The sequence below is a fragment of the Lepidochelys olivacea genome (genome assembly GCF_965140295.1).
Source record: "Lepidochelys olivacea isolate rLepOli2 genome assembly, chromosome: 2".
In the NCBI taxonomy this organism is placed as follows: Eukaryota; Metazoa; Chordata; order Testudines; family Cheloniidae; genus Lepidochelys; species Lepidochelys olivacea.
The window spans coordinates 95969477-95983620 of record NC_140412.1 but is presented as its reverse complement, the minus strand read 5'-3'; the positions used below and the strand labels follow the sequence as shown (position 1 = coordinate 95983620).

At 40.9% G+C, this 14144-nt stretch overlaps 1 protein-coding gene across 2 annotated transcripts; it reads left to right on the top strand.

Moving 5' to 3' along the window:
• The first annotated feature begins 3 nt into the window (after nucleotides 1-3).
• On the top strand, nucleotides 4-12192 carry DSEL (dermatan sulfate epimerase like). 2 transcript variants are annotated; one of them, XM_084621493.1, is made up of 2 exons: nucleotides 4-642; nucleotides 1494-12192. In XM_084621493.1, the coding sequence occupies exon 2, from the start codon at nucleotides 2462-2464 to the stop codon at nucleotides 6110-6112; it is 3651 nt and encodes a 1216-aa protein (XP_084477619.1). In that variant the 5' UTR covers nucleotides 4-642; nucleotides 1494-2461; the 3' UTR covers nucleotides 6113-12192. The 2 variants fall into 2 exon arrangements, with proteins under 2 accessions (XP_084477619.1, XP_084477618.1); XM_084621492.1 differs by having other exon boundaries at nucleotides 4-647.
• Nucleotides 12193-14144: the final 1952 nt, after the last annotated feature.

Genomic DNA, 14144 nt, shown 5'->3' with positions numbered 1-14144 from the left:
ACTCCTCTCCGCAGCTGCCTCTCCACTCCCAGCCCCGGCGGCTGGGCTGCACAGCGAGGCGCAGAGGCGGCCGTGCCCAGCGGCTTGGGAGGCAGGCGAGGAGGCTCCGCTCTGGAGACAGCCGCGGGCTCGCCCGCAGCAGCAGCAGTAGCTAGAGCCGCTCCCCCAGGCAAAAGGGCATTGCAGCCCGCCGCAGGGGTAGCTAACTCTTCTGGGGAGTATTGCTGTGCTTTCTCCCTACCGGACCCCCGCCCTCTCTCCCCGCGTCCGGCGATTATTTTATAGCGCCGGCTGCCCCGGTCCGCTTGCTCGCTCTGGGGAGCAGTTTGAAACTATTGGAGAGCGCGATCTGCCGGCACTTGTGGATCTTTATGAACCACCCCCAGAAGTCAGTCCCCGCGTTGGTGAAGGGGGCGGGCCCCCTGGCCCCGTTGCGCGGCCGAGCTGTCTGACAAGTAGCTGAAGTTCACGCGGTCCTGTCTGAAGTTGAGATCTCAGAGCAAAGCACACGGAGAAGAGCCGAGGGCGCCCGGGAGGACGACGCTGCAGCCTGCTGTTTTCTTTTCAGCACTTTTCTCCGCTCTTCTGCCCCAAGCCCCGGTGCTCTGTCCGCATGGAGCGGGAGACTGACGAGAGAGACTGGTAAGGTAAGCTGATGGCCTTGTATTTTAAAACCTGCATAAGTGCAAAAAGAGGAGAGCTGGGGAGGATTTGGTCGCAGAAGTAGCGTGAGAGGTCCGCTGAGACTATCCCTGATGCGTTTAACATATGTACAGTTTGCAACCGAAACTTGTTAAGTTGTCCAAACCAAACATAAGCAAAAGGAGAAATTCTGCTGTGCACTAATTGGTTCATAGCGCCCTCTGATGGCTTCAGTCAAATATACACTATGTGGCCGCACTGGTAAGGAGTATACAGTGCACATGGAGTAATAACCAACTTTTGATATATGTTCCCTTAAGGAGAAGAGCCCTAGGAAAAACAGGCTTCACCCTTAGAAGCAGGGCATCTAGTATATGTGCTTGTATGATTTAGGTTCTGTAAAAATAAAGGGTTGAGAAACTTGGGAAAATGTTAATATCTTGACTTTTTTTAAGTGATAAGGAGAATATACAGACACATACTGGAACGATTGTTTGGAAGGGAAGCCTGTTCTTTCTTTCTAATGGAGTATTACAATTGCATTAGTTCACGTGAACTCTGCTAATGTAAAAAGATAAAATAATTTCTCAGGCCTTGCAGTTTCAGACAACTTGGAAAAAGTAAAAATAAAATAGAAACTCGGGTAATGAGTTAATTCTGCTTTGATCCTGAAGCTAATTTAGTGAGCAGACTTTGACAAGCTTGTTCTTTTATTGCTCCTTTATAGCCTTAGCATTTACTGTAGATGAGAACCTGGAAATTCTTTGTGATGCATTTTAAATATTTGTAGAATATATTTTTAGATCTATACTACATCAGAGAACTTTTTTTTTTTTTTTTTGTTTCCACAGAAAGGATCAAATATGCAAAGCCAACAGAAAACGGAAACAGCTCTTTTGGTGGAAAAACACTGGCTTTGTGCCCCGTCCAAGTGTTTTACTTTTACTTCATGATGGGAAGAGTAGAATCATCAGAACCATTGAGACATAGGGTGGATTTCACTAGTTGAAGATGAAATGAAGATAAATAGAAAATGACATGAGAGCATATTGTGTATTTTATGAGTATTCATCCAAACAAACCTTCCACAAATAGACATGAACAGGAATTAGAAATGTTGTATATTTTTCCAGAGAGAGAGAGAGGCTAATGGAGAAATTTTGTTCTTTTCCTCCCCCATTTTCACCCTCTCAAGCCTATGAAGAAGAAAATTTTGTATACAAATGAGAGAACAGGAAGGCTAAGGAGAGTACATTTAACATCTGAGTCTATTGTAGAAAGTACTGAGCATTTCTACTTCAGCAAAAACAAAACATTGTTCTGAATAGCTGTTATGATTTCATCATCAGTGCAGTTTTTTCCTACTCTGGGAATGGCATTTTATCAGAGTGTGAGAGGGAAAGATTTTTGTGTGAATTCAGTTATTTTAAATTCAAGTTTTGGGGTCTTTTGCTTTTCAGCAAAAAAGATACTACGTTTTTTAGTCCCTTGAGTTGTGTAATCAGACTGTGTTTCACATGAAAAATGTAGCGACTTTACCTTCCCTTTAGTTTTATGTGTTATGCTTTACCATTGTAGCTGTGCAAAGGACAGACAGACAAGGCACCTGTGGTTCAACTTTTCAGAAATCCTTTGTTTTGTTTTCCGTACTGTACTTCAGATTGCAAATAGGCTGAGCAGCGAGTCTATCTTATTCTTTTCTTTTTAAGCAGAAATGCCTTAAATGCACACTGTTATATTAGCTGGATCAACATTTAACATCTGAACACTGTGTTTTGTAAAGATGTTTGCTTGAAGGGAAGGAACTGTCTAATGGATCATGGCTCTTATGTTTACAGTACATATTTTATTCCTAGGGTTAGCAATGTTTGCTCTCTCCACTTTTGAAGACTCTGTGAGCAATTACTCTGACTGGGTGACTTTCACAGAAAATATGGATCAGTATGAGAAACAGAAACTGCAAGATTTCAGTGCTGACGAGAAGCTGAAAAAAGCTGTTCTTCATCCAAGCTTATATTTTGATGCTGAAGATATCCAAGCACTGAGGCAAAAGTCTCATACAAGCCACTTACATCTGTTCAGAGCTATCAGAGGTGCAGTAACGGTTATGCTGTCCAACCCATCATACTACCTACCTCCACCCAAGCATGCTGATTTTGCTGCAAAGTGGAATGAGATTTATGGTAACAATCTGCCTCCCTTAGCTTTTTATTGTTTGCTATGCCCGGAAGATAAAGCTGCCTTTGATTTTGTTCTAGAATACATGGACAGAATGGCTGGCTACAAAGACTGGCTGGTTGAGAATGCTCCAGGAGATGAAGTGCCTCTTGGCCACTCCTTAACAGGTTTTGCCACTGCTTTTGACTTCTTATATAGCTCACTGGATAACATCAGAAGACAAAAATATCTAAAGAAGATATGGGTTGTGAGTGAGGAAATGTATGAATATTCAAAAGTCCGCTCATGGGGAAAGCAACTTCTCCATAACCACCAAGCCACTAATATGCTAGCACTGCTCACAGGCGCCCTGGTTACTGGGGTGGACAAAAAGTCTCAGACAAATATTTGGAAACATGCTGTGGTTGATGTGATGGAAAAAACCATGTTTCTGCTCAATCACATTGTAGATGGCTCTTTGGATGAAGGAGTAGCTTATGGCAGTTACACAGCTAAGTCAGTAACCCAATATGTTTTCCTGGCCCAGCGCCATTTTGGTATTAATAACCTAGAAAACAATTGGCTGAAAATGCACTTTTGGTTTTATTATTCCACATTGTTACCAGGTTATCGGAGGACTGTGGGCATAGCAGATTCTAATTATAACTGGTTTTATGGCCCTGAAAGCCAGTTGGTTTTCCTGGATAAATTTGTAATGAAGAATGGAGCTGGCAATTGGCTGGCACAACAGATTAGAAAGCACAGGCCCAAGGATGGCCCAATGGTGCCATCCACTGCACAAAGGTGGAGCACACTTCACACTGAATACATCTGGTATGCTGCAGAACTAACTCCCCAACCTCCCCCTCACTATGGCACTGCTAAGATGCATGTGTTTCCTAACTGGGGGGTTGTTACTTATGGGGCTGGGTTGCCAAATACTCAGACCAACACCTTTGTGTCTTTTAAATCTGGAAAGCTTGGTGGCCGTGCAGTCTATGACATAGTTCACTTTCAGCCATATTCCTGGATTGATGGGTGGAGGAGTTTTAATCCAGGGCATGAACATCCAGATCAGAACTCCTTTACTTTTGCCCCCAATGGACAGGTGTTTGTATCTGAGGCCCTGTATGGACCCAAGTTCAGCCACTTGAATAATGTATTGGTGTTTGCTCCATCTCCTACAAGTCAGTGTAATCAACCTTGGGAGGGACAACTTGGGGAGTGTGCACAGTGGCTTAAGTGGATTGGTGATGAGGTTGGAGACTCAGCTGGGGAGATTATAACAGCCTCTCAGTATGGGGAGATGATGTTTGTGAGTGGTGAGGCAGCATCTGCCTACTCTTCTGCAATGAAACTGAAAAGCGTGTATCGTACTTTGCTACTCCTAAATGCTCAGACATTGCTAGTAGTAGACCATATTGAGAAGGAGAAAGACTCTCCCCTCAGCTCTGTCAGTGCCTTCTTTCATAATCTTGACATTGATTTTAAATATATACCCTATAAGTTTATGAACAAATATAGTGGAGCCATGATGGATGTGTGGGATGCTCACTACAAGATGTTTTGGTTTGATCATCATGGGAGTAGTCCTGTTGCCAGGATACAAGAGGCAGAGCAAGCAGCAGAGTTCAAAAAGCGGTGGACTCAGTTCATAAACGTCACCTTTCCTATGAAAACCACTGTAACAAGAATCGCATATGTGTTCTATGGACCATATGTTAATGTTTCTAACTGCAGATTCATAGATGATTCCAAATATGGAGTTCAAATTTTTCTAAACGTCAACAACAGTGAAAATATTGTCTCCATTGTGACTGAATATCACAGTCTGAGGACAAGGTTCAATTATTTGGGATTTGGTGGCTTTGCCAAGGTAGCTGATCAAAACAAAGTTATCAAATTTGGTCTAGGCACTGAAGCTGTACGAGAGCAGATAACAAATAACAGAGCAATTTTCCCATTTGGATTCAAAATAAATATAATAGCAGGATTAGTTTTAGGCATTAGTTTGGTAATACTGGCTTTTCAGTGGCGGTTTTACATTTCCTTCAGCAAACTGTTGCGCTGGATACTAATACTGGTTATCACACTGTGGTTCATTGAACTGGTGGATGTATGGAGCACTTGCACTCAGCCTATTTGTGCAAAATGGAGCAGTGACATCATAAATGTAGACCCCGATACAGGCAATACAGCCAAACAGTTAGAAGGAAACCCTGTTGTTTTGCCAGATGTTGTAATTACCTCACTTCCCAGTTCCGGGGCAGACATTTTAAAGCAACTTTTTCTTAACAGCAGTGATTTCATATACATCAGGATCCCTACAACTTACCTTGATATCCCTGAAACTGAATTTGAAATGGACTCATTCGTAGATGCATGTGAATGGAAGGCATCTGATATCCAAAGTGGCCGTTTCCGTCTACTCCGAGGCTGGCTCCAATCCCTAGTCCAAGATACAAAACTTCATTTACAAAATATTCATTTACATGAAGCCAGCAGAAGTAAATTAGCTCAGCATCCTCCCTTAAGTAAGGATAAAAAGAGAAGATCCAGAAAGAAAGAGTCTCTGTCAGAACAAAGAAGCACAACAAGAGGAAGATTAGACAAAGATGCTGAATACATTAGGGAACTGAGGAGACACCTTGCCTATTATCCAAATGCACGTCCTGTGCTTAGTTTAAGTAGTGGGAGCTGGACATTAAAGCTTCCTTTCTTTCAAGAAATCATAGGTCCCTCAATGAGGGCACTGTATGTAGTAAGGGACCCTCGGGCATGGATCTACTCAATGTTGTATAAAAGTAAACCAAGCCTTTACTCTTTGAAAAATGTTCCACAGCACTTAGCTATGCTGTTTAAAGTGGAAGGCGGGAAAGAGAAGTGTGGTTTAAATTCAGGCTATGCCTTTGAATATGAATCACTGAGGGAAGAACTCTTGGATTCTAGGTCAAATGCAGTTTCTGTGCTGTCCCATTTGTGGCTAGCAAACACAGCAGCAGCGCTGCGAGTAAACGGGGATCTGCTGCAGGCAAATTATCAGCTGGTCAAGTTTGAAGATATTGTGAGCTCTCCTCAGAAGACAGCTGAAGCAATTTATGCTTTCCTTGGTATTCCTCTGTCTCCTGCTAGCTTAAACCAAATATTGTTTGCCACCTCCACCAATCTTTTCTACCTTCCTTATGAAGGTGAAATATCACCAACTAGTATTCATGCCTGGGAACAAAATATGCCTATTGAAGAAGTTAGACTGGTTGAGGACATCTGCTGTACCTTGATGGACCGCTTAGGATACCCAAAGTTTACAGTTTAAGTGCTGCAGGTCAGCAGTAGTTTGCACTAATGATCCCCAACTCCTCATTGTGTGAATAAGAATTAGAGAAGTTTGTTTATTCTTGTAAAATGTGTGTACAGTCTGTTACATGCAGAAAGATTTATTTAAAAAAAAACAGATATTTGTTCTAGCTGGATTTTAAAAAAACAAAAACTTATAACTACTTTTGCTGCCTTTAAAATAAAGCTGTGTGAACCTTTACAAATCTGCCAGCTGGGGAATGGATAGGTCAAGGGATTGGTAATAAACTATGGAGCCTTGCACTTCCAGGTGAACAATTTGACTCCAGCTCAAGTGGGTAGTTGCCTAAAGTAGTTACCATCTGAAGACTGTTTAGTAACCTACATGAAATGAGTTGGTGGTCTCAGCCCAGTTCGTAATGGCAGTGCCCTTGGGATCAGATTTGCAGGTATGTTCTGGCCACTTGCTACTCCAATGGTGCAAAGTAGCCATACACTCAGTAAAACTGGGGTCTAAATCTGTTGTTCATCACTTGTGTTGGCGTACTGGAAAATCTGGCTCCTTATTAGCCGTCTCAGCAGACAGGCCAAGGACTGACGAGACATAGCAACTGAATGACATGTGATATGGTTCCTCCACGTCAGAACTGAGGCACTTTGGTAGGGTTTTATGAGAATGTGTTCTTGCTGTAACCATTCTGTAGATAAAGAGAAGACTTCAGTCTCCAGTTCCATCAATCTGGCACCTTCTGTGAGCACTAAATGAACTTTGGGGATGGGGGGAGAGGGGAACCATCACAAGAAATCCACAAAACCCCATAAATCTATCAGTTAAATATTAGCTGGGAGGTTCCTAAAGGATCCTGTGAAACTCCGACATTGTTCCACCATACTAAACTGCCCCTGGATTTTCAAAGCTGCTAATGCCCTTGCTACTGATGCTACTGCTCTGTGCAGCTCCTCTTGGCTAAGAGAAGCTGAAGGAACTTCCTCTTTCTCAATAAGACTCCTCCATGTTTCTTCATTTGTTGTAACACATTATGGAGTCTCTTCTCTTTTTAACTGACCACTGTGCATAACTCTCACTTAATCCAGTGGCAAAGGTGTAGGAGTTCCTGTCAATGCAAACATTTGATGTCGTCATCTTCAGTGGTAATATATTAATATCTGGATCAGGTGGGAATGTAGTGATTAGAGCCCAAATAAATCTCCAGACCTGTGTTTCATCGAGAGATTATTAGCTTTTCTGTATATTGGATCTGCCAGCAACATTTTATGGCTGGTCAAGGTTGCTCTTTGTGTTGAGTCACTTCAAAGAGGTTTCTCTCACCTACTCCAAGCTTGGATGACAATCTCAGTAATTTTTTTCCAACATCTGATTATTTTAAGATATGATCCTCATTTCTTTAAATCTGCACTGAAATGCCACATTGATTGGGAAATAAACACCCTTTGTTGGGTGAATATTTGCTTTTGGTAATATCTTTGTCATGCTGCTCTTGTGGTTGTTCCTTGAGCCATATTTTTTTTTTCTTTTCACAATGTTCTTTAAAAAAAAAAAAAGACAATGTTGAAAGTCTCCTAATTTATCTTACTCAGCGTTCTTTTGAAATGCACACATACTGTAAATGTCTGTAGATGTGTAAATCAAACTATAGATTATGTCGGAGACATCTGCTTCCTTTACCAAATGTTTTGGGTTTTTTTTCCCCCCGTTACAAATGAAGTTGTCATGAAATGTGCTTAGTTTTGTTTGTAGGAGCTGGAATCAGAGTTTTGTGCTATTATATTGAAATATAACAGTAGAGTAATTACCATAGATTTGGGTGACAAGCGTTAGGCAATGTCAAGATGTAATGAGTTTTTCTCTACAGATTGCAATCCTCTTGCTGATGTTTAATATTAACATCTTGCTGATGTTCTCCCCTTTTTCTTTCTGCCCCTCCCCCCCCACACCCACACAGATTTTTGCACCCTCTGCATCATTTTGTGATCTCTTCTTCTGACCTAGATAAAAGTGACTGTTTCTCAGCCATTCATTATTATGTCAAAATGTGCCTCTAGTGTGATAAAGCTGTTGATATGTTGCAGTCTCACTAACCATAATTTGGCTGTCACTTTCCTTTGATTATAATAGGATCTCGGAGTTGCTTTTTCCCTTCTTTCCTGGGACTTACCTCTGGCTAGGTAGAATGTCATGTTAAAAGAAATATTAAAGTTTGTTAATGTACACTAACATGTCAGTGAAATTTTGGATCCCGACTATCATTTTCTCAAATTAGTTTTTTTCTCTCTCTCTCTCTGTTATCAGTCATATGTAAAATTGTTGCCAACACCATTGCTTTTATTTGACAGACTAAGTCAGAACATTTGCTTTTCTTCCCAGGATTTATGATCTTGAATCAGAACAAATAGAAGGGCTTTCCTCTGTCCTCTGTTTTAGGACTGCTCAAAGTAAGACTCAGGATTGACTGCATTTTGGGAGAAGTAGGAAAGAATCTCTTCTTTATATAAAAATCTCTTCTTGATAGTGCTGCATGAAAGGCTACAAATAGATTTTTAAACCAGCTCTTTTTGAGGGGCTGAGGTGAAAAGGGGGACACTCATGTATCAATAGGTCGTCCCTGAGGCTTTCAGCATATGGGGTTATCTCATGCCTTTTGGCCGATAGTACATGTCACTACTATAATTTATTCTGGCATACACAAGATTTAGGACCTAGTTAACCACTATCTTGCATCTTCTGAAATTAAAGCAACTATAATGTGCTCCCGTTCAGGTTTGGTAACGTTTTATACCCCTTTATACAGATGTAATTGACTCCACTAGGTGCACGACTGGGGAGAATTAGATTATTTGTTCCCAGATCTTTTTTGGAAAGAGAATTATATCAAAAGCACAAAAATTAAAAGAAAAACGAAAAAGAATGAATCTAGAGAAAGTAATGACTGAAAGCCATAGTCCTAAAGTTTCAAAATTCTAATTTCATGTATTATGGGAGCTTAAGATAAAACAATATCATATAGTCTAAGGAAACTGAGCACCTGGTGCTTTTGCTTCAGAACTGCTAACAAAGAACCCTATGACAGAGAACATTTCTACTTGCTGGGAAGGAAAGAGCATATGTCAACTACACCACAAAGGACTATGTATAAAAGTAGCTTATGGGACTGGATTAATCTCACAAAAGGAAAGAATATCAGAGCAATTGAGGCTCTGTAGTGTTGTGGGGGCCTAATTTCTATAGTACACTTAACACAAACAAAAATCCAGAAATCCCAGGACAGCAGATTTGAATTTTTATTTTTTAGTCTGTCTACAATTAAAATATTACTAAAAATGCAGGGTCCCAGAGCTTCATACAGATCCTGTTCAAACCTGCTTTCGCATGTATCATGCCTCCATAGTCCAGTGGGTTCACCAATTTTTCAGTCCAGTCATACAAAAAATATCCATTGACTTCAAATTGTGTGACCTGTGAATGAAAAGAGTGCAGGATCAAAGTGTAATCAAATGTGTCTAAATTTATGTGAAGTCACCTGCATAACAGTTTATGGATTTTGGTAGCATTTTAGAAACTGCACACTATAATTAGAGCTGGTTTGGAAAAAAAAAAGTCTGTCAGTTTTTTGTTTTAACAGAAAATAGCTTTTCAACGCAGTGGAAACGTTCATTCAAATATACCTGTTTTCATGAGATAAATGAGTTTTTAATCAGAAAACCTTAAACTGAAAACAAAATACTGGTTTGACAAAAACATGACAAATTGTTTTGAACAAAGTTGATAACTCCCCCCTCCCTCCATTTTTGTCTAAATTTGGACAAAAATCAGGAGAAAAATTCCAGTCAGCTCTCCCTACAATTCAAATGTGCATTCAGTTGGCTCTCAGACTCTGTTCTGTTGCCTCTGTATAACTCTGCTGAAACATAGCCAAGTTGCATTGGTGTAAGTGAAAGCAAAACTTGGCCCACTGTTTGACCAAGTGTTCCAAAATTAGGCTTCCAGGCTTTGACAGCTGCCCTATCTTTTAATCATTCTGTTATGCCCAGGGACAGATGAGAAGATGGAAAAATAATAAGGTACATCAATCTATTGTTTTAGGTTGAAAAAATCAATACTTTGAAAATTATCTTTTAATTAACAGCTATTTATAAGTAAAATAAGCTATGGGAGGCCTGAAATCTGATAGTATGGCAACTCTCCAGCTACTTTTAATTTAAAATAGATCTGCTGTTAAATTTTAAATGATTTCTTAGTTAATTACATGACGCCATGACCACAATAAGTACTTCTCAGAGGATATGTCTATGCTGTTGCTGGGAGTGTGCCTCCCAGCTCAGATAGGAAGCAACACATTAGCTTACCTCCAGCTAGTATGCTAAAAATAGGAGTATGAACATTGCGGCGTGAACTAGCCACCCACATCCAAGCCTGGCTGACCCCCTGGATGCAAGCTCAGGTAACTAGCCCAAGCTGCCACCCTTACTGCAATATCCACGCTGTTATTTTTAGCATGCTAGCTCAAGCTGAGTTAGCATGTATTTGTTTATCTTGGCTGGGAGGCATTCTCTCAGCTGCAGTGTAGACATACCAAGCAGGTCTCTCAATCAAGTGAACGTTGAATACTTTTGTACTGAAATTCTAGGCCAGAACCCTCAATGTATAAAAATCTAAGTTAACAGGCAGGGCAAGCAGAGAGCTGGGAAAAATATGTACACTAGTTAGGAGAATGCCCACTGCAAACCCATATCTGAGACCTGTGTGTATGTTTCATTTAGGAATTAAATAGAAGGAGGTATTAGGGGAAGTAGGACTAGATAATCCAGGGAATTGGTAATGGGTAGGAACCTTTCTTTGGTATGTCACTGGTTTGAGTCTAGCTATATGTCATTACAGACCTATGGTCATTACCTTATTGACCAAATCCTGTTGACTTACCCATACAAATAGTGCCATTGACTTCAGTGGAAGTACATGGATGAGGAAGGTGAGTGGGATTTACACAGACTGTATCAGGATTCAATGCCAAGACTATAACAGGGTTAAAAAAAAAACTGGATAAATTCATGGAGGAAAGGTCCATCAGTGGCTATGAGCCAGGATGGGCAGGGATGGTGTCCCTAGCCTCTGTTTGCCAGAAGCTGGGAATGGGCAACAGGGGTGGATCACTTGATCACCTGTTCTGTTCAGTCCCATTCTGGCATTTGCTACTGTTGGAAGACAGGATACTGGGCTAGAAGGACCTGTGGTCTGACCCAGTATGGCCATTCTTACGTAGTTAAATGAGTTGGTGGACTCAGTATTGTTACTGACAGTTTGTAATCATATTACGAAAACAACCATCACAATTGGCATCCTTTTTAATAGCCTCAATATTTTTCCACTGGCAGATCATGGATACAGGACTTCAGTACCCTGCTATCATTCTGGCACCTTTCACTAGTACTAACATTCAAATGCTCATCCAAACCAACCTCAGTCCTTTAAGATGCCACTTTTCCAGAAAATTAACCTGGGTCAAATTTCAATATTTCCATGTATAAATGTATTCAGCTTCCATAAAGACACAGACTTTTTCCACAGAAATAAATTTTACTCATTATAAACAGTCTTTTACTTTCACTCATGCACAGACAGCCAAAAAAAAAAAAAAAAAAAGTAAGGTGAAAGCTTTTGTCAAAATGACATTGATGCAGACATGAGATTTCACCTACTGTAATGATAACTTATTTCCACGGTTCTATTCATGGATCAGATTGAATTTTCATTTTAAACAGAAAATTTTAATATTTCACTATTTATTGCCTTGAGATGATGTGACAAATGACATCCAGGAGACAGCTGGATCCTTAGGGGACTATAAGTTATTTCTAATATTATGGTCTTGTTACTGTGATTTTCTTGGTTAATATGACCAGGTGTAATAACCTTTTGAAATTCTGCAGTATCTGTACTCAAAACATTTGCCTTAGGCAATTCATGATCAAGGGTAAAAGTACGGTCCCGATATATTTGGCAAACAAGTAAAGAGCACTGGTGTGAGTAACCTGTTTGTTGTTGTTATTTGGAAATAAACTTAAAATATTTTTGTAATTGAATTTGTGACACTTATTTTTAAGAAAGAACTCACTGAAATTAGTTTTTAAAAATACCTTCACCAAGAAGCATACATAACTAACCAAAACAAGCACATTATCTTATCATCATAGCCCTGGCCTTCCCTTTCTCCCGAGTTTGTTTTGGCCCCAATTCAGAACACCACTTAAACATGTGTTTAAGTACACCATTAATCAGGGTGCTTTCCTGAATCGGGGTCTGTGTAGGCCTAGGCATAGTCTCAATGAATTCAGCCTCATTCCACTTACAGGTGTAAAATTGCAGATGTTCATAAGTGGAGGATCAGGGCCTTATATTGTAAAGTGTTTGGAGCATGGACTGTGAGTTGAAATCCTGGCTTATTGAACTCAATGGGGCCAAAATTTCATAAAGTGTTTTCTGTCTGGAAAGGGCCATGCAAAATGATGGTACTAATAATAATACCTAGCTCTTATATAACGTATTTCATTGGTAGATTTCAAAGTGCTACACAAAAAAGGTAAGCTTTCTTATCCTACAGAAGCGGGAAACTGAGGCTCAGGAAGTGAAGTGACTTGCCAAAGGTCACCCAGCAGGTCAGTGGCTGTGCTGGTAATAGAGCTCAGGTCTCCTAAGTCCCAGTCCATCACTCTATCCACTAGACAGCACTGCCTCCCTTAAATAAATGATAAAGAATAAGTGCTTTGGGGACAATCTGTGACAACGCTATCTGGCTTTAAAAGTTATCTAGAGTTGTATTTTGCTCTTTAATATTTAAAGAAATATTTAGATCACCGGGAAATATTGTATATTTATTTCTTAATATTTCCAAAAGACCTGAAATTACAGGAACCAAAAGCCTCTGTATATCATACAAGATTATTAGTCTTGGTGTATGATACATTGCAGAAAATGAAAAGTAATGTTTTGTAGGGTTTAATATATGAATCACTTTTTAGCCTGAATCAAAGCTACAGGTTAAGATTATCTGATACATTTATAGACCACAAAAGAAAGGACTCCACCCACTTAAGAACATAAGAACGACCATTCTGGGTCAGACCGAATGGTCCATCTAGCCAAGTAATCTGTCTTCTGACAGTTGACAAAGCTAGGTGGTTCAGAGGGAATGAACAGAACAGGGCAATTATCAAGTAATCTATCCCCTGTCATCCAGTCCCAGCTTCTGGCAGTCTGAGGTTTAGGGAGACCAGTAACAAAGGTTGTGTCCCCCTCATCAATGGCTGTTAGCCAAGATGGTATCTATCCTCCATGAACTTAGCTAATTCTTTTTTTGGACCCCGTTATACATTTGACCTTCACAACATCCCTTGGCAACAAGTTCCACAGCTTGATTGTGGGTTGTATGAGGAATTACTTCCTTATGTTCGTTTTAAACTTACCTATTAATTTCATTGGGTTACCCCTGGTTCTCGTGTTATGTTGTGATGAGGTGTACTTGCCCTGCACTGTAGTGGAAGGGATTAAGACAGCGCTCTTAGCAGTGGAAGCCATGCCCCCTCGACCCTGCTAGGCATGTTTCAACTGCTGCTGCAGTATAAAAGGGAACAGCCTAGCTCAGTCTGGGCTGACCGCCGAGGAGGAAGGATGCACTTCGTCGTCTCCAGCCAAGGAGCAGGAACCAAGGAGCCAGGATCCCGAACCACAGGAGTAGGAGACACCGAGGCCCAAGCAGGCAGCCAGGGACCTGGGGATGCCCCAGGGAGATTGCAGTCATCACCCGAAGAGCCCTCCGACTCTGAAGATACTCCAACTTCAATTGAAGGAGTCACGGTAGGAAGTAGCTTAGGGAAGGACTAGTCAGTGTCCCTGCAGCAGTCGGCATGGTGCTGGCGTATTCCCCACCAACTTAGTGGTGAACATATTCGCCACTACCAGGGAGGGCCCAGTTCCTCCTACCTGGCCACACACCCACCTACTGACTCTGGCCATTCGGCCATGCTTCCCGGCAGCC

Coding starts and splice junctions, on each gene's coding strand:
- DSEL (XM_084621493.1), top strand. CDS start 2,462: ATGGCTCTTATGTTTACAGTACATATTTTATTCCTAGGGTTAGCAATG.